This window comes from Haliotis rufescens, unplaced genomic scaffold, assembly GCF_023055435.1.
Source record: "Haliotis rufescens isolate VD_foot unplaced genomic scaffold, xgHalRufe1.0.p SCAF_7, whole genome shotgun sequence".
Taxonomy (NCBI): Eukaryota; Metazoa; Mollusca; class Gastropoda; order Lepetellida; family Haliotidae; genus Haliotis; species Haliotis rufescens.
The window spans coordinates 44,661,395-44,685,720 of NW_025964361.1; the positions used below are offsets into that span (position 1 = coordinate 44,661,395).

The 24,326-nt window shown below is 37.3% G+C and overlaps 1 protein-coding gene across 2 annotated transcripts in view; it reads right to left on the minus strand.

Moving 5' to 3' along the window:
• Positions 1-791: 791 nt before the first annotated feature.
• The window catches only part of LOC124115626 (sodium- and chloride-dependent glycine transporter 1-like), a 63,635-nt gene continuing 40,100 nt past the window's right edge, over positions 792-24,326 (minus strand). For both annotated transcript variants that reach the window (XM_046476682.2, XM_046476683.2), the window contains exons 4-14: positions 20,761-21,157; positions 20,075-20,207; positions 18,936-19,070; positions 17,811-17,914; positions 17,066-17,190; positions 15,611-15,723; positions 8,131-8,262; positions 6,839-6,938; positions 6,107-6,207; positions 5,117-5,284; positions 792-4,717 (exon numbers count right to left, since the gene is read on the minus strand). In XM_046476682.2, coding sequence (XP_046332638.1) covers positions 4,514-4,717; positions 5,117-5,284; positions 6,107-6,207; positions 6,839-6,938; positions 8,131-8,262; positions 15,611-15,723; positions 17,066-17,190; positions 17,811-17,914; positions 18,936-19,070; positions 20,075-20,207; positions 20,761-21,157 — 1,712 coding nt within the window. In that variant the 3' untranslated portion in view covers positions 792-4,513. The remainder of the gene's footprint in view (positions 4,718-5,116; positions 5,285-6,106; positions 6,208-6,838; positions 6,939-8,130; positions 8,263-15,610; positions 15,724-17,065; positions 17,191-17,810; positions 17,915-18,935; positions 19,071-20,074; positions 20,208-20,760; positions 21,158-24,326) is intronic.

The following is a 24,326-nucleotide window of genomic DNA, read 5'->3' on the forward strand; positions in this document are numbered from 1 at the left end:
GTCGGCTTGGAGTCGCATAAAGGGGCTAACAGAAGGACTGGTCGCCTTGGAGTCGCATAAAGGGGCTAACAGAAGGACTGGTCGGCTTGGAGTCGCATAAAGGGGTTAACAGAAGGACTGGTCGGCTTGGAGTCGCATAAAGGGGCTAACAGGGGCTGGTCGGCTTGGAGTCGCATAAAGGGGCTAACAGGGGCTGGTCGGCTTGGAGTCACATAAAGGGGCTAACAGGGGCTGGTCAGCTTGTATACTGTGTCTGAGTGGGGTATTCATGTTAAACTGCAGCATGGTATCTCTGTGGGCTAGCACTATAAAATCAGCATTAGTCCGGACCATAACAAGCAATCTGGAATACACTAGAATCCCAATTACACCTCAGTATCCCCAACCTCCATCACTTGGGCATTGCAATGTACGGTGACATTAACAATCTACTTTTCAAAGTGCTGCTGAACCAGACTCCCTCGTTATCTTTCCCGTGAAGATCCGGGGTAGAATACGTCTTCAGCAACCCATGCTTGCTGTAAAAGGCGACTATGCTTATCGAAGGAGGCGACTAACGGGATCGGGTGGTCAGACTCGCTGACTTGATTGATACACATCATCAATCCTAATTGCTTGGATCGATGCTCATGATGTCAATCACAAGATTGTTTGGTCCAGACTATTTTCAGACCGCCGTCATATAGCTGGAATATTGCTGAGTAAGACGTAAAACAACCAACCAACCAACCAACCGACCCTCATTTTGCTGGTGGCTTGAATCAGAAAAACAAAATGACAGAAAATCATGGTCATGTTCCAATGCTATTTATTCAAAGCATTTTAAAAAAAATCAAATAAATGTACAAGTTTAAAATATTTGTACTGAAGAGGATGAAAAGCAAAGGCACACAAGTTATGTCCAGATGACTACGACATTTTGTGTAATGTCAAGATTTGACATTTAATCTGTAATTGACCATGTAGCCACAGAGAACTATTCACCTGTGTCGGAAATATTTTAATTATTAAGAAGCTGAAATGATGCAATTACCATTCTGCTCCAAATAAGCTGCAGAATGTTAGATACAGCAGCCACAAGGGTCTGTACTGGTTTCCACTTCGCCATGCCACTGTTGCAATGTAGACAATACTGTAAATCGTGAAATTAATGCGTCTCCAAAAGAATGCGACCACTGGAGCCTAGCCCAAAATGCAACTCAATATGAATGCGACACTCCCTCCTCTCAAGCACCAGTGGATTTCTATCTAAAGATGTCCTCAGTCAGGTTTAGAATCCTCACCTTAATTAAATATGATGTTTAAAAATGCGAGCAAAGACCAATCACATTTAATTCACGCTCGTGTTAATTTCAAGATTTACAGTATTCTGAATAGGTGGACAAAAATCTTTTTGGACGATAAGGCCGTAACAGAATTCCGTTAAAAAGACCAAATGATGACATTTAGTAAACCTGAGTCCAATAAAATAGGAATGGCTTCACAACTGTCATTAAACTGTAATGCCTGTTAAAAATATCATCCTTTTCATATTCATTGACCCATTTTGTATGGATACAAGATTTTATGACAGAGAACCTATTAAGGCATTAAATATGTGCACCAACCTTTAGTCAGTGATCCGTCCTAACTTGTAAGTGTAATCGGTATTGAAATTTTAAGAACCCTATCAATGAATATGACACTATAAAGGTAGTGTACTATATCTTAGAATATCAACCGAATTACTATCCGGCATAAAATGTCCAGAAAAATAAGCATACTAATAAGGATGCAAAAGGACTTTCAGGCAATAGTAGAAATATACAGGTATTTTACTGGTAAAATAAGTTTTCGATCATGAAATGAACGAGTATTCAAATGCTTCAGACAACTATTTATGATTCACATCAATAATACCCCTGATTTGAGGATCACTTCATGAGTAAAAAGCTATAAATCATTTTAAAAATCACATTACAAATTTTTACCAAGCAATTTTTGGACTGTGTACGAGGATCATCTTTTAAAAGTACATCTTATCAATACAAATCTTATATCAACATCATTAAAAATCATTTCTCAAGATGTCTGGCTACATACACAATGAAGTCAAGTAATTCTAGCAAGTATGCAGTAAAATATACAACTGACATGAGATATATATATAACATGAGTGTGAAGGATGATAAGATATGACCATGTCATGATGAAAATGGTTTATTAGCAAAATAAAACACAAAATGCTAAATAAAGATTTCTGAGATCTATAAAATTCCTCAATTGCATGTGGAAGAAAAAATCCTTAGAACTGATTAAGAATTCATTAATTGTGTTAACCTATCAATTTCTTTAAATCAACCATAAATATTAAAATATACACATCTTAATATATTTTTTTCATATTTGACAAATGTTGACAATCAATTTAAATCTGACAAAATCATATTGTTTTGGTAGCAACAACTGTAGAGTGATAGTTGTTACATGTAGACATGCTTGTTGGACGATGGTACTTGTTATTGCATTGATTCCTTATTATATACAGCGGACATGTACTCATCGCATCATCAATAATCTGCAAGCAGGGAGATTGAGCTTTTGAAAAATCACTTTGTTACTGTAACGCTAAATTAACATACTTTCAACTAAAAATCAACAAATGTTCAAAGAAAACAGCTCTCAAACAATGATAGGCTTGTTTTACGTAGGCAATTTAACAAGCAACACATCTACATAACCTACATTCATACATTCACACACATACAGGATACAGTAAAGATGCAACTGGACTTTGTGAACATATATCTGCATCAAGGCATCAGCTAACCGCCATCAAGACATTAGGATCTTTCTGAGGAGGCAGCAGCAGCAGCATATACACACCACCTTTTATTGTTTAGCACCGTACTAAATGTATACACAAAGACAACTGTTGTATAACATGACGGTTAACAAGTTGGGTGTGCCAGATATATCAGGCCAATATTACTAGATGTCACATTCTAATAAAGATATTTCAGAAAACTTTAATGATCTTGAAAAGAATTGATAATATAAATTGTAATATATTATGTAAATGAGACAAAGAAATGGTGAGATAATGCAATAATTGGCAATACCGTTTCATAATTTCTTTAAAAAGATGGATTATTACTTGGAACATAAACCCATAAAATAAAACTAGCTCCTATCTAACAGAGTACAGTTAGTTCCGGAGAAGGTTCATCAACCTAACCTTTATGTAAAAAAGGTATTTTCATGAAGGAAATGCTGGACGCTAAGTAAAACAATTTGGCACATCAAAATTTGACTATCAAATTTCATTTAACATACATAAGCTGTGTGTAAGCTATGGAGGTATGTTTGATTATTATTCCAGAAATACAAATTTCCCAGATCTTTGGATAATATTCAATGAATAAATATCAAAACTGACCATAACCCAAAAGCACAACATACATACAATTGTGTGCACAGCGAGATAGAGAGATGGCTCCAAACACAGTTATAGAAAACATCTCCATGATCATAAATACTTCTACTCAAAACAGAGTAAGATTTATGGGTCATTTGATTTTCTTCAATAATACTAGTCACTTCAGGCATTGCTGCACTTACCTACCGGTACTTACATAGATGTGCACAAAGCGTGTTTCATACAAACATGTGATGAAAATAATTGTTCCTACAATGATGAAGAACTTAAGAATTGCCATGATACAAATACCTTAAATTTGCAGCTGTCACTAATTATATAGCTTGTAAATTCTGTTCCAAAAAAGATATTAACTGAAAACACAAGGTCATAAAAGTGGACACAAAATTCTAAAAGCGGAAAAACATTTAATATTATTCTGTCAATCTTTTTCTTAGTTCCTGATTATGTTATTAATTAGTAATAGTTACGACCACTTACAAATTTGCATAAATTTTACATAAAGTTATTAGTTAAATAAGAAGGATATCTTATTTAATATTATATGTTCAAAAGCACTAATATGAAGTTACATAGCAAGGTGAGTTCTTTTCATGTACATATTATGTAAAGGTACTAGGAATTATACTTGAAGTCCTTTCTAATAACATTCTTGTAAATTCTTCTAGTAAATAATTATGAAGTAACATAACTGTCTTTAAGACTCCAAACTTAATTAGGCCAAATGCTACAACTCTCACACTGCCGAGAACACACTTGTCCACACAACACGAAACCCGCTCCTGGAGGAGGGGGAAGAGAGATGCAAGTCACAGTTCACGCCCTCAACATCGGTACTGCAACAGGATACCCACTCCGTTCTGGGATGTGCATAACAATATATACCCAGCTTCTATGTACAACTATTGTCGATGCAAGTGGGGGAATTCTTCACAAATTTGGTTTGGCGCCACGTCATAGTCAATTTCACCAGTATCTTAGCTTTTTCTCTTCATACTGTTTTACTGACAAAATACAACAGGTTGCCATGGTAACATTTCTGATTGCCATGACAACACTTGTGCCCATCTGTACCTAAGCGTTAGAGACTAGTGACTATGCCTTTTCACTTTGCGGCAATAATGCAAACTGTTCTGGCAAGTGTTCCGGTGATTTGGATTCGTGACTGGTTTCGTTAGACGGGAGTACAGATTGAACAGATGACGGGTCATCAAGCCCCAACGACTCGTAGTATCGCAGCCGATTTTCTGTCAATGCTGGACCCCATTCTGGAGATGGCTTGGTAAGTTTCCGGAATCTCTGCAATTGGAAGTGTTTTGCTTACAGTTTTAAGTTGGTAACTTCATATACATATTGTCTCTTATCAATAACAATTATATCAAAACTTTCAGAAGCTTTTTTATTGTACATGCATAATGTAAACTGCCACCATCTACATCAGAGGAACCCCCCCCCCCCCCCCCCCCGCCCCCTAGTTCAAGATGGAAGTGGCCACCATCTGCATCAGAGGAACACCCCTCCCACCCAAACCACTCACAGATCCACAGTACCCCATACAAGTGGCTCTTGTCTACGTCAGATGATGACCCTCTCACAACCCCTGCCTGCTCTGGTCTCTAGACTTAAATGGCAAGTTGCAATATGAAGTTGCTGCTGACGAGATAAAGAGTAAAGTTTCCACGCGATCTGAGCACTTACTTCCATTAGCGTTCCTTCTGCCAAGTACATCTGAACCACCATCATGATAGGAATTGGCAGGACGGAGATAATCCCTAACGACCAGCCGACAACGATAGCCCACTGGGGATACTCCTTGTCTCCGTACGTCACGGGGCCGAGAGTAATCACACTGAACAACCAGATGAACTGCAAGAAGAATATTGGCAATGCAAATACTTGTGATACACCCATCATATTGTTGGGTTCCGTGTTTGTCCCTTTACCATCTTCACCTGTTTTTTCAAGAGAGCAACAAACATGGATTTAACATAAAGAATTTTCACTATGTTTTTCGTTCAATATTTTTGGTAATAATTTCTGTATCATGCCATTATAAAGATCTGCACCAAACGTTTCAGCCAACAGACTTGAAGCCTGCAGTTTATGAGATACATCTTTCCTGGTCTAATGACAGTTCTTCCTCATTTACTTATGGAACTCTTGAAGATATTTATCTACAAATATCACTAAATGACTGGATGTTAAAAAATGATTTTAGAGCTCATATTTCATTAAGTTAAATCACGGTTTGGTTGTTCTTCCGGAAAAAAACCCAGGCGTTTTGAAACGAAAAATCATAATGTTTCAATATTTTTGGGTCATGGAAAGGATATACAAGAAGATCGGACATACATTGGAAGTATGTAACAGATCTGAGAATTTACCAGGAATGGATTGAGTCTTAGATATGTGTACCATGTGTAGCGGCCAAAAAATTTTCAAGTCCAGTAACGGGATTCAAGCCATGAACCTTCTGATCTGAGGGCGGACACATTGTCCACATGACCGAAGAGGTTAACCCTGTCTGCAAGCTGACAAGGTAAGGATGTCATCTGTGGGATGACTCCACCCCTTGCTACACATGAATAATTTAATATCAAAATCTGCTTCATGTAAAAACATAGCACTTCTGAAACACTCCAAAGCCACTAACGATGAGGTCAGATAGAATGACGGCACTATACTCACCAAAATAACGGAGGGAGTGACATACTTCCACATGTACTTCCACCACCGATGGGGCTGGTAGCCAATCATCAGCTCAATGTCCTTGCAGAACCGATCAGTACCTGAAACAATTAACTATCAACTGTAGATCATAGAAATACAACTCCACCTTTTCAAGCCTAAAATAGCCGTCATTTCACTTAGTAACTGGGCTTAGCATGGGAGTCACGTTCCTCTAAGCACTAAGATCTGTTTGTGTAATGGTGTCAGTGAAATCTCTTAGATGGACCCCATCACTTTGAAGCGGCCATAAAATTTCCAAGTCCCGTGATGGGATTCGAACCACGGACATTCTGATCCGAGGTCGGACGCCTTGTCCACATGACCTTGTCCAAATGACCAAAGAGGTTAACCCCGTCAGCAAGCTGACAAGGTAAGTATGTCATCTGTAGGATGACTCCACGCCCTGCTACATACTCCCCCGTCAACAGAAGGCCGCATAGTAGGGTACTGAGGCTAATTTTTCTCAAATTTAATATGAACGTGCTCAGCCCCACGTTGGGCGCCAATGTAGCGTCCATAAAATTACCGAGTCCCATGATGGGATTTGAACCACGGACCTTCTGATCCGAGGTCGGACGCCTTGTCCACATGACCAAAGAGGTTAACCCTGTCAGCAAGCTGACAAGGTAAGGATGTCATCTGTAGGATGACTCCACGCCCTGCTACAACTTCATGAACATCCCGACTCACCGTAACACCAGGAGATAGCCAGACACTCGGTGAGGGAGATCAGCATAAGGGAGAAGCTGGCACAGTACCAGTCCATGATCTGCAGGATGTAGATACCTCCCTGGAACACACACATCACATAGTCAATCTCCATCTACTGTGGGGGAGGTCGGGTAGCCTAGTGGTTAAAGCGTTCGCTCGTCACGCCGAAGACCCGGGTTCGATTCCCGACATGGGTACAATGTGTGAAGCCCATTTCTGGTGTCCCCCGCCGTGATATTGCTGGAATATTGCTAAAAGCGACGTAAAACCATACTCACTCACTCACCATCTACTGTGTCATATTGGGAACATATGCTTCAGCATAACAGCTTCGCCCCCTTGGTTTTTCCCTCTCCCCAGGGCATGCTCTGTCTACCAAAACCTCGTGAGCGTGTTTTCTCCAATACATAAAAAATTGTGTGTGTGTGTGTGTGTCTGCTTGTACTAGTCTGGACAAATGCCGATTTTATAGTGCTAGTACACTGAGATACCATGCCACAGTTTAACATGAATACCCCACTCAGACACAGTATACTGACTCCAAGCCGACCAGTCCTTGTCTTGGCCCCTTAATGCCCAGCGCCAGACAGGGTAACAACAAGTACCATCTTTTAATGTCTTTTGGTATGACGCTGCCGGGGATCAAACCCACAACACTACCACTGGACCACGGAGGTGGTCAATCTACTTTGATGCTAATTTCTTTAACTTAAAAGAAGCCACATCGTGCCAGACAGTCTGAACACTCAGTTGTTACAGACGATTTCAAACCCGCCATGTGTTGATTAACTTCAGATTAGAGTTACTTCCCTTGGTCTGAGTAGTGAGAAAATTCCTGACTTTGAAATTGTTGGCGATACTGTATTCATTTCTATTACACTGATTAATATAATTATCAAGTCTTACAGTTGTATTTAATTCTATCGCATACTATTGCAATAGTGTGGGGTACTATTGTCACACTATTGCAGCCCCGTGAAGATTCCGGGATAGAAAAGGTCTTCAGCAACCCATGCTTGTCGTAAAAGGCGACTAACGGGATCGGGTGGTCAGGCTCGCTGACTTGGTTGATGCATGTCATCGATTCCAATTACGTGGATCGATATTCATGATATCAATCACTGGATTGTCTGGTCCAGACTCGATTATTTACAGACTGCCGTCATATAGCTGGAATATTGCTGAGTGCGGCGTTAAACCAACCAACCAACCAACCAACCAACCAACCAACCAACACTATTGCAAGAGAAAAAAGCCCCTAGAGCAGTCACCTGTGTTATCAAGGGTAGTCCAATAATGAACTCGAAGAAGCAGCAAGCTGCCGTCACCAGGACTTTCTTGTTCCTCAGGTATTTGGGATACTCATCAATGACTCCACTCAACATTGTCTCGAACATTCCAAACTAATGAAAGAAAACAAAAAGTACTTCAAGAGGTGCTCCATATCAACATAGGCGGCATACAGTGATATATGAACAACAGAGCAAGGGGGGAAAGGGGGAATCATGCTCAGTATGTGGCTCAACACATAACTATATATCATACATCAATTATTGGTCAAAAGCACATAAATGCTTTGAGTAATCTACCTGTAAACCTTCGTCAGTGTGGTCTGCATGGTCATTGATACAGACCATTCTGAACGAACATTTACATAGATCTAACATACAAGGGCATAAAATGGGAACATTTCTTGCCTTTTCAAATATAAAAGCTCAGAACAAGATCATTTGTGTCTATGCTACATGGTAATGGGTTATTGTGCATGAATTTATGAAGTGCTGATCAGAATAGATACCATTTCCTTGCCATGCTGAAGTTGTGACCTTTGGAGAATGTGAGCGTTTATGTTTTCAAAACACCAAGAAATGTTCAAAGTGTTTCCATAACAACCAATAAAATAACAATATAACAATGCTATGGTCATCTAAAGAGACAATGAAGGGTGATCCCTAAATTTAATGTATTAGTCACGAATTCCAAAGCTTTTTTTTTTTGTGCAAACCTGCATAAGTCCCATATACATTTTTGCATATTTTGAATTTTCTTTTTTGTGCAAAAAAGGCAATTTTTTTGTATAGTAAGTAATATTTTTGAGAAACCTGTAGTCCGAAACAATGTGTTCCATATATAGTTTGTTAGCTTTAATACATGAGTAAAAGGAAATCAAACTTGAAACTTTGGAATTTTGCTAATACAGTATTTTGTTTTTTGTGTGTTATAAACATATAAAATAGTTTTGGTTTTTGTTCATAAACACAGAACTCAAACATTGGATATCAGATGCTTTCCAAAAACTTCACACAAGGAATCAAGTATAAGAGGCCAAAGCACTTTTCACCTCAGATGTAAACATTTATTTGTTTACATTATCACTCAATATTTGTGTCATTTACAGCACCAATATCAAACATTTGAGTTCTGTTCCTCTTGGCTACTCATGAATGTTGAGATGATGTGTGTTTTGTGGTGGAAAACTTTCACAAGTCACACAAAAATGTTTTGAAAGCAAAGTTGAGATGAGGCTTGATGTACCGGGGAAGCTCATGCAACTAATTGTCCTTCAAGCAAATTCATATGTCATCTAATTTGAAAACAAATGAGGAAATATATGTAGTATGGATAAAAAACATCTTCTTAATGAAACAATGAAACAAAAATTATTCAGAATATTTACAAAAATATCATTCATCAAAATCAACATAAAATAATTTCATATATGTTGTTAAAAGGTAATAAAATTAATCTTATAAAAAGAATCGAAAATTCTACCTTAGAATCAAACACTATTACTGTAAATTTTAATGACGAATCTACAAAATAACTAAATCCAACATTTACTTAAATCTTGAAGAGACCTCCCTGGTACAAGCTGATGTATTCTGTAATGTGATAACAGAAAACACAAGATAGACTGTTGTCTAGTTCATAACGTGTCAACAAAACCTAGCAGACTGGTGGCATCGTGTTGTTGAAGACCGGTCCGGCGCCCTGACCCGGCCTTGACCTCCCACCGTGACCTTGCTGAGAGAACAGAGGAGAACATTTTAACGTAAATGCAGCTTACCAACACTGCCAGTAGAAAATTCTACTTTCTAAGATACTTTGCTACTTCTTTTTTTTTAAAGAATTCCTGAGAATTCAGCTGCTTGTTGGATTTTTTAAGTTAGTTCTCATCTTGAATGCCTTCAGTTGTTTTCTCTATTTTAGTGAATGTTGGTATCTTTTCATTAATAATAAAATAAAAGAATGATCTCTCTTTTTTGTGCTTGCCTGATACGATTTTCATATTTTTGGGTTTAAATGAACTATATAGTTTTTTTCTTTTTTCCCTAGCATTAATTCTTCATCAACTTAATTGGTTTCCTCTCTTGGATTGTCGTGCTTAACTCTACAGCCAAGGACTTGATTCAGATCCAAACTGTAACTTTGGTACCGGTGTCATGTGTGATCAAGGAAGCTGTTTCAATTGTTCATATATAATATCCACTTGCTGTCAGATTTAAATAGAATTTCAAAATGAGTTTGCTGAAGAAAAATTTGTACACTGTGACACTTTGAAAATGCATTTTAATTTTTTTTTATAATAATTGGTAAAATGCACCCAAAATTAAATTAAGTTGTTCTGGGTATTTAGGCATGAGTTAATCAAACGACAATATTGTATGGGTTTGAATCCCATTCTATATCTTTGGAAATGGACTTAAGAAGAAAAAGAAATCTTTACTGATTTTGAGTTTACGTTGATGATTGATTTTTATTGTGTTTCTTCAGCAGATATGATCAAAGTACATGTACCGTGTCCTTGGATGTAGAATTTCAAACTCAGGTCATATCTGTCCACAACAAAACTCAAAGTTGTAATTTTTTTTATTAAAGTTGTAAAACAAAATAATCCAGTAAATTATTTTACATAAAACTTTTCAAAAATGTTCTTACATTTCCTATTTTCATAGTGTATTAGCTTTTCCAAATTATTATTTCATAAAATTATTTATTTCCAAATTTCTAGATTCAAATTTGTCTGATTAATTTCTTCAAAAAGAAATTTTGTTTCAAAAAGTTCAGGATGCCAAGTATTTTAAATATATTCCTAAATATGCTTTCCGCTATTATCATTCTGTTGACCATACAGTTATTAATATTAATCCTTGCATGCAACCCCAGAGTCAAGCACAGCGCCATATCCTCCTATATCCATCTGTCACAGGGGTATTGATACAGATATGGTTACTACGCCAACCACTTCTCTATCACCTTACTGTAGGGATCTGACAGTACTAAAATCAAAAGCCAGCACAGGAAAAATGCAACAAAACAAAAGAACGACACCAAAAAATCGTGTTTAGTTTCAGTGCACTCAAAACAAGAAGATTCTCTGTATATAGTTCTTCAATTTGACACTTATGTCAACAATATTCCAAGGATCTAAATCGTAAGTGTGATTCTTTGTGTTAACACATGTATTTGAAGACAGTTTTGCGATCTTTTTCAGAAATATTTTCGATAAATATTGTTTGGAACGTAAATTCATCTGATTTACAACAAACAAGCCATTATAGAATGCAGAACAAGATCTGAAAGGAATTAAAAGTTCTTCCATATATGGTAATTCCACTAAAGTACTATCTGTACATCATCACGATATGGCGGAAATATTGCCGATGTGACGTTACATTTTAACTTACTATCTGGACACTTCGGGCATTCCTCCAACATCAAGCTGACACACTGCGATATAACTGGAATACTGTTCAAAGCAGTTAGAAATCTCATTTAAAGGGATCACACAGAATCCGCTACCATGATAATCCTCCTTGGTTTGAGTGGCTTGTCTTATGTCATGCTCTACAAAGCAAGAAATTAAAGCTCTATTTCTACCACATTAAGTACATTTGCGTGTCTAGAAATTTAAATCTACCATTTTTTGTTAAGTGCTGGGGAAGTCACGTGTGCACTGATCACTACCATGCATGTTTTTATCTCTTTTGTCTTTTTTTCTATACTTTTGAATGTTTATTCTCTTGGTATTTTCTAAAATACCCCAACGTTAGTACATCAAATTCACCTAAAAGATAAAACAGTAAAGTATGGATAATCCAATCAGGCACTTTTGTTAGGTTTTTGAAGTTAAACTTCTACTTCAATTTTCAAAGCACAATGAATTGTTTGTTGAAATAAATTTCACTTGAAGCAACCAGAGTTGTGGTAAACATGGTACATGTCAACAAAGAATATTTTCAAAATCGAAATAAGTGTCAATGGTTTGTTAGGATGATTTACAAAAATCATGACTGTCTCATCCGATGTGTGTGCAACATTTTTTTGGTCTTTCATACAAATGAATGATGGTATGACAAAATGAAACAAAGCAAGAAGAATATGTAAATGTTCCATATCCTGGTATAAAAGTCAAATCAAAAGCCATATTAGGATACATGTGTGGGAGTTATCTCCCTTTGCCAAATGCTGTACAGAGTTATCTCCCTCTACTCAAGGCAAGCATCCTATTCAGTGCTGAAGCTGACGATGATAAATGAAGCTGTGTTGAGCAAATCTAAAGCCACATACTGCCAAATGAAAGCCATTCCACGCTGGCTGCATCCATTGTTAGTTTCTACACAGATTAGGGAAAAGGCAGAAGAAAGCAAAGAGCAGGAAGGTGATATTGTGTTGAGAAAACGGTTATAGCTTGGCGACAGTATCACTGCATGCAAATCTGAAAAATATTGCAGCTAGACTATTCTGTTAGATTCTGGGGTTACGATGGGAGTAAGTTCTGGGGCATTCCTCCTCCTGAATTATTGTTTAATTAACGGCATGTTTGTTTATTGTTAATTTAGGTTTGTTAAACCACTTGAATCCATGTACTGGAATGATGAAATATGATTATGCATCAATTGTGTCACAATAATGACTAAGCACATGAACATCACACCTGTATCAAAGCATTCTGCACACACTGCAATATGCTTAATGCACCCTCCCACATTAAACCCCACACCCATAGTTGTTTCTTTTCACCTAGGTTTGGACATAATAAAAAATAACAATCCCAAAATTTTGGTTGTTTTTCTCTCCTGTCAAACAAATTCCTCCTCCTACTTTTATTGTAACATACAATACCAGCATTTCCCCACCCACTCCATCACAAATATATTCTGTTTCTACCTATATTTCTCTCCAAACTTTCAAACCCTGTCCATCACAATAAAACATTTCAAAATTTCCATGAACATTGAAAATAAAAGCTTCATCTAAAACATACTTTATCCCAAACTATTTCTCATAAATCCACCATACAGAAATAGGTCACACATCCTCCATCCATATACTTAGTAGTTATTAGTTAAAAATTAATTCATTAAAAGAAAATTGCAGCCTTCATTACTTTCCCAGCTAACAAAGCTAACCAGTACGATCCCAAATCTTCCCGACATTAACCTTCTTTTCTGAACACAGATTTCCCCATTGCCCCATGAATCTTTAATCTATCTCCCCAATACCCAATACAGAAAACAAAAGAATATTAAACATACAAAAGTCACAAACATATTAGTCTTACCCATCAACACGCATCGAGTGCACGCTCATACTGCAATGACTTAATGTCCATTGTCTGTCATATCAGAGACTCCATAATGGCAAAAAAGTACAGCATCTTTCCAAAGATAAAGTCATCTCGTAACATCATTGCATAATTGCATTAATTCCATGGAATTTTTAACATTTTAAGTGGATTTTTTTCAATCTTTTTAACTTGTATCTTTGGAAAGAGTCTTACATTTTGCACCAATTCCAACAGTCCACATGAAAAATGAAGTTTTTGCAAGTGTCATTTCTGATTTTTCAAATTTGTTTTGTTGCCTGGTTTCTTTAAAAGAATTTTTTTTTTTCAGTTCCATTTTTTGAGATATTCAAAGAACAAAACAATTTTTTACTCATTACTTCAAACCAAAAACAGTAACTGAAATAGTAATGTGTTTTCTTTTGAATTTAACTATGATGTATTTTTGAAACTGCAGGCATTCTTTCCATCATTTGCCAGATCATAGAAATATTTTTCACTATGAAGGGAATATTTTTCTGAAGACATAAACAGAAAATGGGAAAGAATTGAAGCCCCAAAATTCAAAAGTAAAATAGAATTCAATTTTAACGTGAATTTTTTAATATGTTTTAACATTGATACTTGTCCCACAGTCTCAGAAAAATACTCCCGTGTCTTGAGAAAATTGAAATGAAACTGGGCGTCTGTACAAATAGAAAATTCTGGTGTCTGTTAGAATGTTTTTTTTGGCACCATGTTTAAAAGTTTTCAAACCTTTACTTGCAAGGGTTGACAGTAAAACTTCATTGAATACTACAAACCTGAAAAAAGACTCCTTTATATGAAGATTAGGTACATGTGAATCACAAAACAAACAGTCAGTGGTTCATAATAATGAAATAAATTTCGATGTATGTCAAAATACATTTAACATTTTATTAAACTGCATTACATCTTTCATCAGTATTGTCAGTAAATATGCTAAATTTGGAAAGTTATTTTCAAGAAAACACTAAATTTGGAAATATTTGAGGTTATTGTCATTAAGAAACATTAATTAAGAAAATCAACCTCTTATTCTAGTAACCACTGACTCATCAACAGATTGAACCTGAATAATGTGCTCACGATTCAGTGGGAAGTGAAATTCAAATTTGCATTCAAAATGAATTTTTAACATGTGTAATGGCCTTTGTCAAAAATGGCAAATTACGAAATCATTCTGAATTTCAATTATTGGAACATAAAACCAAATGGGTATTTTTAAAAAATACAAAGATTATATAGATAGAATTATACATTATGATTCTCTTTCTTTTTTGAACACATGAAGTTTCACACATTTCCCGAATCACAAAATTATCGCAAGTGCACTTAGAGAAACATCTCAGTAACATTTTAGGAGAACATGACATCCGCGAAAATGTGGCGAATACAGGAAACGAATCAGGAAGGAAATTAATTGTTTTAGTGTCTTATTAAAATAGCTTGTTAAACATTCATCTTGTCAACACATTGTCCATGCAGCGGATACATCTGCTTTCGAGATAAAAACAATCTAAATAAAAAATCAAAGATGGAGGCTAGTCTTTTGGCAAATATGATTCCCGCTTTTGCTGCTATGTGCAACCTCAAAATTTCCATGCAGGTGTAAAAACTCAATAAGGAAATAATAGAATTTCATCAATTAAAATGTGTTAAGTATCAGTCATGTCTCTGAAGTCCTAAAATGTTTTAATCATAATTAATAAAAAATGTGTTTTTTTCAAACTGAGCACCATATGTCCATCTCCCATGTATAATCTATGTCGTCGGTGTCCTTGACAAAGGAACCCAGGTCATGTGACCTCTGTGACCAGCAGAACATCGGATACAACCGTATCCATGGCAACGCTTTCATAACACTATTCCAACAAACATAATCAATACAACCATATCCATGGCAACACACTCAAACTATTCAAACCAACATAATCCGAAGCAATCACTCCTGCCATTACAGTTTGCTGGTGCACGGTGGGTTCCGATTTCACAGACAGCCGCACATTGCTATGCATGCAAAATGGTCGCTCATGATGCATCTTATAAACAGGTTGGTCTTTATTAATTATTTTTCTTGAAACACCAGATAATGTTGTTTGAGCAGATTTTTCTAAGGTTCCAGAAATAAAAGTGCCGATGTAATGGTAGAAAAAAGTCACCTGACTATCCAAGCCAATGGTAAACAACATAAGAAAGAATAGCACTGCCCACAGCGGAGAGATCGGCAGTTTAGCAATGGCCTCAGGGTATGCAACAAACGTCAGACCAGGACCTGTGGAAGGGAAAGAAAAAACATAAACCACCGTACATTTCTCAACACATGTGTATGAGTTCAAAGCAGGGGTCCGGAAAATTTAAAATCCCAATCGGACATTTGCATTTAGGCCACGCCCCCTTCAAATAGCGTATTTTAGTACGACTTTTCACACACATTACAAGTTTACGTATTCATAATATGATGAATTATGAATTGTTTCAATTTAAATTGTTTAATTCACCGGACAATTAATAACAAATAATATCATTTTAGATTTACATGGAAAACATACGTTTGTTTCTGTTATAATAACGATCTGTTAACGTAGTGAACGGTCTAATTAATATTCATGAGTTATATTCATGAGTCTGCTCAAGTGTACGCGTTGTAACATTTGGATCGAGACTATTATCCCATATTTAGTTGTCACGTGACCTCACAGGAAATTTTTTTTTTAAACTAAAGATTTTTTTAAAAGCGAGACAGATAATTTAATCACAAATACTAAAATATTGTTGATAGCAATAGTTATTTGAATACTTTTTTCATCTGTACTTATTTATTGACCATAAAAAAATTGGATATCGATCGTCCGAGAAAGCAAAATGGCGGTCAATCAAGATTCAATATACGACTAGCTACTGAAAACAATAAAATCTGCAAATCCTCATTGTATGTCAACCAAGTGAAAGTCGTTAGCCACGACTTACAAAATGATCGTCCAGACTTTGAGGGTTTGGCAGATCCGCTCGACTGATCTACATCGGTCGACTGGCTGTCGTCGAGCTTTCGCTTCTTGTCTGAGGTTACGTATCGTAGCATCAATGATGCAAGGTATTAATGTACAGTTGTAAACACCTTTCACTCAAATTAACAAGATGTTCTCAGTAATTAATCCTCGATTAATCAGTGTCAACTCAGTTTATTGCCTATTACAGTGATTGACCGATTGGACTATCATGTAGGTACGATGTATTTACAGCAATCAAAACAAACAAAGCTTGTCAGTGTAGTTAATCTTCATTGTGTTGCAACTGCAGACAGAAACTGCTCAGTCCTAACTGTTGATCATGTCCGGTCAAAATTTAGGAATGTCCGTACAATACTTTTTAAAATGTCCGGTAAGCAATATTTTAAAACGGACATTTGAGATTCCCAATCGGACATGTCCGGCGCATATGACGGTTTCCGGACCCCTGGTTCAAAGTGCAAAAAATTTGTTCTGATTTACTGACAAACAGCTTTGCATATTTGTTGTTTAACGCCACAGTATCTGTATGGTATTGCCATTATAAATAACATTTCTGTGGGTCAAAGATCAAAAGTTTGAAAGTTCAAGGTTGCAGTGTGACCTTACCCTGTGTTACGACCTTTTCCATGGTCGTTCCGGCTTCATGAGCCATGAACCCAAGAACAGAGAAGATCACAAAACCGGCAAAGATACTCGTGCCACAGTTGATCAGTGGGACAATCATAGCATCCCTGAAAACAGAAACAATAGTGAGTGAGTTGGGTTTATCGTCGCTTTTAACAGTATTCCAGTTATATTGCGGCGTGTCAGCTTAATGTGGGAAGAAAGCCTGAAGTGATGCAGGTCTCAGACGTTTACCACTTCGGTGAAACCCACGAGCACGTGTATGGTGCTGACAAACCTAGAAACATAATTGGGGTGAACCTGGATTTGAACCCACAATCATAGGTTTCTGGCATGTCCAAGGGACGCAACTCTGCACAGTGAATTGCGGCACCTTAGACGACTGGGCCACCTGTGGCCCCTTGATTTTAACAATAATATTGGTCAGACAAAATATATGGATCAGAGATACGCAGAATATATTTCCTTTGCTTAAACATTAAACAATCTTTTTTTTTCTCAAAGTATGTATTTATTAATGTACTTACTGGTAAGAAATTACTGTATTTTACAAAAATATTTTTCATAACAGAAGGATGCAGTTACAAAAAACTGTACAGGTCTAAATGTCCATCTTTTCTAACAAAATATAATCTAAATCTTTGAGATACACTGTTCATTCTCAGCAGTCATGATGATCACTCAATCCCTATGTAACCAGGGTATAATATCGTGTATAATATCCTACCTGTACACGTTATGGCTGAACTTGTTGTAGCTGGCCATGGTGATGATACCGCCCCACGCCATGCCGACAGAGTAGAAGATCTGCAGTGCTGCATCTCCCCAAACCTGAAACAGTCAACACATTCTACATGCAAGGCACATCTTGTTTCAAACCTTTTACTTTTACGGTTTTGTGCTATTTCCACCTGGGGCAACTCAGATACAGTAAAAACATTGGTCCCATGAAGATTCCGGGGTAGAATAGGTCTTCAGCAACCCATGCTTGCCGTAAGAGGCAACTAACAGGATTGGGTTGTCAGGCTCACGGACTGCGTTGATGCATGTCATCATATCCCAATTACATGGATTGATGCTCATGATGTCAATCATTGGATTCTATGGCCCAGACTTGATTATTTACAGACCGCGATCATATAGCTAATGGGATTGGGTAGTTAGGCTCGCTGACTTGGTTGATGTATGTCATCATATCCCAATTGCATAGATCGATGCTCATGATGTCAACCACTGGATTGTCTGGTCCATACTCGAATATTTACAGACCACCGTCATATAGCTGGAATATTGCTGAGTGCGGCGTTAAACAACAAACAAACAAACAAACAGAGAAAAGATTGAATCATGCATTCGGCATGCGAACAGCGTTCGGATCAGCTTGAAGTCTGACATCAAATCTAAACTTGTATGGTTTCAATAAGAGACCCTTTTCTTAATTATCTGAGCACCTGTGGTCCTTGATACAAGGAATATGGTACATCTAGTCTGCCCTGGAATCTCAACAGGAGTGTACTGTTGTGAGTGAGTGAGTGAGTGAGTATGGTTTTACGCCGCTTTTAGCAATATTCCAGCAATATCACGGCGGGGGACACCAGAAATGGGCTTCACACATTGTATCCATGTCGGGAATCGAACCCGGGTCTTCGGCGTGACGAGCGAACGCTTTAACCACTAGGCTACCCGACCGCCCCTTGTACTGTTGTGTAGTATGGAGGTTCTTCCATGGGACTCAACCCAAAGAAGTACTAGAATCTGTACTTCACTAAGAAAGTGTAATCCCAAATATAGCATTTCTTACATTTGACCGCTTTCTAAATGGCATTGTGTATTCATTGCGGTTGTTTCTCACCTGGAAGTTGGCCAGTTTCTCGAACCGGGGTATGATGTAGTATTTGATACCCTCCATCGCTCCTGGTAACGTCACACCTCGGATGAGCAACACCGTCAACACCAGGTAAGGGAAAGGAGCCGCAAAGTGCATCACCTGACAACACAACGTCATCACAGATAATGATGGTGCAGAAATAGATGCAAAACTCGCAGAGCAGCCTTTGTAGAAATATCTACTTAGAACTGTTGGTGTTTGTAGATAGTTCGTCTTGAACAAAACAAAAATGATACATTTTCTGTCAATAATATTCAGTTCCAATTTGCAGCAAAAATGGAGCATTGAGAACTGGTTTAGAATCATTGCCCTCAAATGCTACTTGTTAAACTAATATGAACATGTCACAGATCAAATTGAGGAGACTTTTTCAACAAAGATGGAAGAACAAAACGTTCATTGTGGTATCTAGTCTATTTTTGGCTATCAGATATTTCTTATGGAAAGGGTTTTGCCTCGTTTTATTTACCTATCTGATTCTATTTTCCCAGTATTAAAGTTCTAATAAACAAGAAAACAGTGTTATTCCCCACCATGGGGCACTTTATAAATTTGACTGTTCATATAGCAGTGAATATAAAAAAACATTAAGCCTTAAAAAGAGATAGGCACTTGGGCCACGTTACGTCATCAGAAAAAAGTATAAATGTGAAATTTATACACACACAAAAGGCCCCTTCCCTGGGAAAACAATTATCACTTAGATAAGTTAACTTCAGTATTTTCACAGTAAACTTGTCCCCATTGCAGACACTATGCAATAGTAAAATAACATGGATCAAGGGCCATAACTCTGTAAAAACATAATGTACGGTACCACATTTCGAACCCAGTCTTGGCAAATCTTTCTAAGATAAGCATGCAAACTTTCATTCATGTAACTTCAGTAGTTTCTGAGAAATCTTGTCCCTATTTCACGCAGTACGCAGTAAGTTAAAAAGCAGGGAGCAAGGGCCATAACAAAAATATGAATGTATGATGCCAATTTTAGTAGTCAATTGAGATAATGACCAGTAACATCAGTGTGTAAAATTTCCTGTCTTGTCCCCTTTGAGTAACAGACGGACAGACAAACTCTGTTCTTATTAGGGATAGAAACTGACCTTTCCAAGGACCTTGACCCCTTTGAAGAGACAGAAGAAGACACACAGCCAGGCAACAATGAGGGAAATCAACAGCTGCCATCGCAGGGTCCCTATGTCCTCTATACCATTGGTCAGCTCCAGCACATGGTGCCTAAAAACAAAATATTTTTTTAAAATCAAACACGATATACAAATGATTGTACCTAAAAAAACAATGACACTTTTTGGGTGAAGGAGCAAGAAGTAGCCCTGAAATGTTGTCACAAAAATTAAAAAAGATGTTATTCATAATTGTTCTTGCAAAGACATGATTGGTAACTTAATAATTGCTTTTTTTGTTATTTGACACCACATTTAGCAATAGTCGAGTCTTATTACAACAGCCTGTAAATAATCAAGTCTTCACCAGACAAACCAGTGATTGATATTATGAGCAGCAACCACACAATGAGGTTATGATGCAATCAACAAGGTCACCGTGATCACATGATCCATATAGTACCCTCTTACGACAAGTATAGATTACAGGGGACCAATTCTACGCTGGAACTCCCATGGAAACAAAGCAACATTTAGAACACAGCAGCTGGTTTTTTGTGATGAAATGACAATTTCTGACATAAGATTTCAACACAACACGTTGCTAAGTAAAGATGACATCACAACAAGCAAATCATTTTGGACTTTGTGAAAAATAGTCTTACTCCCAGAACTGTTCACTGGCCGACATGCTCTTGTCTGTTGTGTTGAGGCTCTCGAGAAGGTCAGAGAAGCTCTGGTTGGAGCACACTTTGCCAGCACCGTAGAACGTCTGTTCTATATAATATTCAGAAGAGTTGCTAGGGACAAGGCCAGATAATTCACTCGGCACGACCGTCGCGTTCCCATCTAGACAGTTGTTGATGATGTAGTTCCTGATAGTTGAGGTGTTGCCGTAGTTCTTGCTGTCCACGCAGTTTTCTGTGTTCCACTCGTTGTTACAGTGGCTCCACGGCAGTGTTGCCCTAAATGACATGAAGAGGTAGTAGACGGTGTATCCCACGATGACGTTGTAGTACACGCACACAATGCCCGATACGATAACCATGCCGATACCAACACCTGCAAACATAAACGCCGAACGTTAAAGGAAAACATGCCAACGAAATAACACAGCATTATCAAAACTAGTGCAATTTTCTTGGTTCATACGCAAAGATGCAGGGGTGGGGGTGAATCAGATCAAAATATGTCATATATTTCTCAGCTTATTATTTCCATAAGTCATTATAATTTTCTAAAGTTACTGACTGACATTGAACTGAATTTTTTTTGTGACGTGTATGTGTGAGTGAGAGTGAGAGTGAGAGAGAATATGTGTGTGTGTGTGTGTGTGTGTGTGTGTGTGTGTGTGTGTGTGTGTGTGTGTGTGTGTGTGTGTGTGTGTGTGTGAGAGTGTGTGTGTGTGTGTGTGTGTACATGTATTTATCTTCAAATATTGAGACAGTGTCAGTAACTGGGCCACATTATTAACCCAACTTTTTCAGCTCTCCACTTTATAAAAATATAATGCCACAGCACTAGCTCACCTGGATATGAGTTCAAAAACAAAGACAGGCACTGAACAAAAGTTGGTGTCAGCATTGATGTCATCATAATTAATCTCCAAAGCACTAACACCAAAATCAATGAATTGAACTATTTTTTATGTCATCATACGGACAAACAGGTCACAACATTAGCTAAGATGACTCAGTAAGGTGAGCTAAATATCATTTCAGGTTTAATTTACAATCTCTATTTAAATCATTCAGGAAAACCTGCCTTTCCTCGCCAACATTTCTTTAGAAGAGATTGTAATTGTCCATTGACCCTCCTCCATTAGCAGCAGTGAGCATTCACTGGACCCTACATGTATCATATTACAATGCATTGACCCAAACCTGCTGGTGAAACATTTAACAACAACTGGGCCAGCATGTACTAGTTTAAGTGAGACGGAGATGAACACATCAATCATTTAAACCAGTATGATGATGTCAGCTGGTCGTGTTGGGAGTTGAGTCAGGAATTAAATGGCCCAATAACTTATACGAACCATAACCATGTTAAAGCCGGAGAAATCACTTGAATCTGTTGAATTATGGAAATGGAATCACATGAGCCTCGAATCTAAAGATTTTCATGATTTCTCCATTACAAAAATACAGTAAACATGGTAAACTATGTTCATAATGAACACACTTATAATAAACTGGCCGATCTTGCAAACTGTTTTGTTTTTTGTCTCAGCCATTTGCTGTTTATATGTTGTATAAATGTCTATAACGAACTACGGTTATAACGACCTAAAATAAGTGGTCCCTTGGAGTTCGTTATAATCGTAGTTTACTGTACTGGGATTTATTAAATCAAATTATGTCCTTTGTGTGCGCAAGTTTGGTTAACAATGTGGTTAATATTTTTTTTAAATCTCTTGTTTCTGACGTTTCTTTCTAATAATTATCTTCATATCTCTCCAATACCAAATAACAAAAGATCAAAATATAACATGTTTGAACATTTTTTAAACATCAAGGACCTTAAACATGCTTAAAAAAAGGGTAAATGTGTGTTTTCTTACATATGACATATACCATTTTCCACTTAACAAATTCTAATAAAGTAGAATAATTATTTTTACACACACACAAAAAAAGTGATCATCTCGATTCTATTTATTATCTTGTAAAATACACCATACTGCAAATAATGACTACAACATATGCTTTGCAGCCAACAAGATCCTGTTAAACATGCAAGCAGTTGTTTATCTAAAAATCAATAACATTTTATCGCCAACAAATACCGGCACAGTGCTAGTCATGTTTTCAGCCTAAAACAAATCTGAAATGGACTCAACCCCTTCTTTCCTGCTTCCTGTTTAAACAAAAACATAATGACCCTTCTTCCCCTCCAGATTAATGAGCTAGTCCATGCTAAATTGGAGTGGAAATTCCCCACCGTGTGTGCGTGAATCACGTTCTTGTCTGTGACCACAGCAACGGCAAGTGAATGAATCCGTCAATAGCTTCCCACACAATGTCAGTTGGCCTCGGTTTTCTTGCAATTTCTCCAGGTTATATAACTAATACGTCAGTAAATTAAAAGCAAATCATATAGAAAATAATGGCTTCAAGTTTTTATTTTCTTACAAATCTTTTACAAAAATGTTTTTTTCTTTACACACAAAAATTCAAACCAAAAACTCAATTTTTAAATCACTCAAAGAGTTAAAAGCACACATTTTTTACTTTTTTTATAAATATCTCAGGGTTGTTTCAGAAAATAATATATTCCCGCCATTTATTTTCTATTCCCTTTATATTTTTTCTTGTCATTTTGATATTCATCATGTAAAAAAACAGTCATATTCATGCTTTGTACCCTGCCCCCTGTGTGTGTTCATATACAAAAAGATTATTTCACTTATATATAGTGACATGCATACATATGTGTGTGGCTGCTTGTACTAGTCTGGACAAATGCCAGTTTTATAGTGAGATACCATGCCAAAGTTTAATATGAATACCCCACTCAGACACAGTATACCGACACCAAGCCGACCAGTCCTCGTTTCATCCCCATAATGCTGAGCGCCAGGCAGGGTAACAACAAGTACCATCTTTTAACATCTTTTGGTATGAGGTAGCCGGGGATCAAACCACCAACCTGCTCTCTCCGGACATGTTTTATCTACCAAAGGCTTATGCTATATATGCTGCTTGTCATTGTAGACAATTAATGAGGAGCTGATGTGACCTGAATGATTTCATAGATATCAACAGCTTGGATCATTGCTCACTAAACCCTTGCCTAACCCAGGCTTATCGGTTCAAGGTGGTTGTGTTGCTGCTGGAATATTATTGACTGCAGCATACAATCACTCGCTCACTCCTCCCAAGCATCAGTGATGGATGACTGACAGGTACGTCTGGACTGACCTGTGGTAGCAATTTCCAGCTGCTTCAAGAGAAGCAAATGAAGTACGCAAATAACAGATGCATAAGAGCACATAGCCTTACACAAGTCTCTTAGGAAATAATTATCAATTTAAATCATAAATCCTAGATTGTATAAATAATTAGAATAAGTTGCCCCTACAAAGGACTGGCGTCCTGGGCCCCATTCCACAAAGCAATCTTAGCGCTACGATTGTCGTAAGTCAGTGTTAAAGAATGGGAGTTACGATCGACTTAGCGCTAAGATCACTTTGTGGAACGGGGCCTGTACTGTCCGCTTATCTAGACTT